Consider the following 3,090-nt stretch of genomic DNA (forward strand, 5'->3'; position numbering starts at 1 on the left):
CTGTTATTAAATAGCCATCTATATTGGATAACCACCAAACAGAGTGTCAAGTCAATTTAAAATTGGATGTAATTTGGGAATTAAATTTAGTTATTGATTCTGGCACCTAAATCTAAAATACAGATTGCAGTAACAACTAAATCTAAAATCTAAAATACAGATTGCAGTAACAACTAAATCTAAAATCTAAAATACAGATTGCAGTAACCACTAAATCTAAAATACAGATTGCATTAACCAGTAACATTGGAGAAAATGTCAGAGAAACTGCCATGATCATTTTAATAATAAGATTAATCCTCAGAGAAACTGCCATGATCATTTTCATAGTAAGATTAATTCTCAGAGAAACTGCCAAGATCATTTTAATAATAAGATTCTCACGTGAACACCCATTTTAGATGTTTTTGTTCATGTAACCAGTAACATAGAAGAAGAAAATCTCAAAGAAACTGCCATGATCATTTTAATAATAGGATGCTCACATGAAAACCCATTTTAGAGGTGTTGTTCAATGTGCACATCAGTTTCTTGTACAAAAGAAAAAGAGGTAATACCTTTCATTGCTGAAGCACATCCATGACCTAAATGATGCTTAGATTCCTAATTAAGTGCGTTGATGGAGAAATTGCATCTAACTAAACTACCTGGCGGTTACTTGGCCGTGGTAGTATTAGGTGAATTTATTTTTGTACCAGAAGACCCCGTCTTTTTTGGGAGAATCTGCCTCTACATACACACATTCCCTAAACTCCCGCCATACAGCCTTGTAAATGGGCGTACTGTCATAACAATAATAGTTGCCAAGAATTGGTTTGATAGCCTTGGTGGCTTCCATGGCATGGTAATGAGGCATTGTGGAGAAGAGATGGTGAGCTACATGGGTATCAGTTATGTGATGGAATACATGGTTCAAGATTCCAAAATCCCTGTCAATGGTTAGAAGTGCACCCTTCAGCCATTCCCATTCTGAGCTGTCATAGTGGGCAAGAGAAGGGTGTGTATGCTGCAGGTAGGTGATGAGTACCAGGAACCCATTAACAATCAAGAGAGGGATGGCATAGAGCTTTATCAAAGAAGCAAGCCCATATGCAGAGGCAAAGAGGTACAGAGCATAAGCCACCACGAGTAAGGCGATGTCACTGACCAGTATCTGCAATCTCTCTCGGTTGTTGTAAATTGGGCCATATGGATCATAGTGGTTGGCAAAACGGGGATACTTCCTTCCTGAAACATTGAAGGCCAGATACAATGGCCATCCTAGGGTAAGGGTAAATGCTATTAACAACAACCTGCCTAGAGGGTTAGATGCAAGCTTAGAAGTCCATGTGAGTTCATTCTTTGGCTTGGGAACAAAAACTTCATCGTGTTCTAGGCTCCCAGTGTTTCTGTGATGTCTTCGATGGCTGTATTTCCAGGAGAAATAGGGCACAAGAAGGCAAGAATGGAGAACAAGCCCAACTGTGTCATCAACCCAAGAGAAATCACTGAAGGCATGGTGCCCGCATTCGTGTGCTATAACCCACACACCAGTGAGCACGCATCCCTGAGCTACCCAGTACCCAAGCCAGAGAACCCATCCCAGAATGCCTGACATTGTGAAGTAGTAAGTCGTCGAATAGAGCAGCAGCGCAACAATAACAAGATCGAATGCCAGATGTGAGAATGATCTGACCAGTGATCTATTGAAGCAATGAGGAGGAATGGCTTTCTTCACTTCTCCGAATGTAAAGGGAGGTTTTACAGAGGGCGCCCGGTCCATTATATCGTCGCCCCCAGGCAAGCTCATCCTTCCACCACCCCCCATTGTCACACCAGATCCTCAACAAGCTGCAAAGCATACAGAGCAAGAAAATTCCAGTTCACATCAAGATCTTTACACACTTATTGTATTTACAAAAATCTATAAAATTTATTCCTATTCAAGCCAGGAAACTATTAAACTAAAAGTCCTTCGGCTGTTAAATTTTAGTCAAGATCTTTAACAACAACAACAGAGAGTGTACAGAGCATAACGAGATCTAACCACCAAATTTATTAAACAAAAGCTTAACTATCAAAAGAACTTAAATTTCAAATCCATGAAAGACAACCAATACCCACAGAGACAATGTAAGACATTTAAACCTTCAAAAACTCAATACTCTGCCCACATTCAGCACAGTAATACTTGAGAAATACACATTAAACAGATTTACAGAGCAAAAGATAAACAGATCAAATCCCAAACCACCTGGATTTTGCCCCATAAAACCAAAAAGAAACTCCAAAATACCAAGAAAACAGAACTTAACATAGATGGGTTAAAAAGAAAAGCATATATCCAACCATACAGCGACCAATTTGGAGCGAATCCCGCCCATTAAAAAACGAGAAAAACACAGATCAGACTTTCAAAGCTGCTGAAGAAAATATGGAAATAATAATCCCAGGTACAAAACAAGTGATTTTCCATAACAAACCACAACCATACCTCCTCCACACCTCTGCTTCCGATTGCTCTCGCTGCCGCTATTCTCCAAAACCCAACTGTGACCGCGACTATAAAAGAAGCCAACCCCTCCGCCCTCCTCTTATAATATTATTTTCTCTTATTATTTAAATACCAAAAAGATTTTTTTTTGTATCATGTGGCCCCTCCGCGAGGACCTTGTTACGCATCACGCAACTTGTCTCGCTCGAACGCCGTCCTCGGAGTTCAATATTTCATCCAACGGTCAAAGGTACGCAAAGATGAACGACAATTAGGTTAAACCCTCGGTCGTCGTTCTCTCGCGTAGATGTCATTCCGCCACGCGGCATTTTCTTACTGGTGGTCAGAATCGAAAAGCTGATTTGGTCTTCCCGTTAAAGAGGCTGCTTGTTTTCTATGCCATAACTTCTCGGACCAAGTAAAGCGTGAATCTCTACCATCGATTTTCCTTGCGGAGTCACAGGGCCACGACGAACGTGGAACGAACCACAGGATATTTTCTTTTGGGTGTAAATCGCTCACAGCTTTTTGAGAATGCCTCCAAAGTAGCGGTAAAAATAGACCACCACGTATTTAAAGAGGAACAGCTGTTGGCACCTTTTCTTTACAACTCAACT

At 40.6% G+C, this 3,090-nt stretch overlaps 1 protein-coding gene across 1 annotated transcript; it reads right to left on the reverse strand.

Moving 5' to 3' along the window:
* Positions 1-441: 441 nt before the first annotated feature.
* On the reverse strand, positions 442-2,603 carry FAD2 (fatty acid desaturase 2). Its single transcript, XM_089438750.1, has 2 exons — positions 2,474-2,603; positions 442-1,830 (listed from the first exon to the last, which is right to left on the reverse strand). Exon 2 carries the CDS (start codon positions 1,805-1,807, stop codon positions 674-676), a length of 1,134 nt encoding a protein of 377 aa, XP_089294876.1. The 5' UTR covers positions 1,808-1,830; positions 2,474-2,603; the 3' UTR covers positions 442-673.
* Positions 2,604-3,090: the final 487 nt, after the last annotated feature.

Source organism: Pinus tabuliformis, chromosome 9 (genome assembly GCF_031772625.1).
Source record: "Pinus tabuliformis cultivar Carrire ecotype Pingquan chromosome 9, CPIR1, whole genome shotgun sequence".
NCBI classification, from domain to species: domain Eukaryota; kingdom Viridiplantae; phylum Streptophyta; class Pinopsida; order Pinales; family Pinaceae; genus Pinus; species Pinus tabuliformis.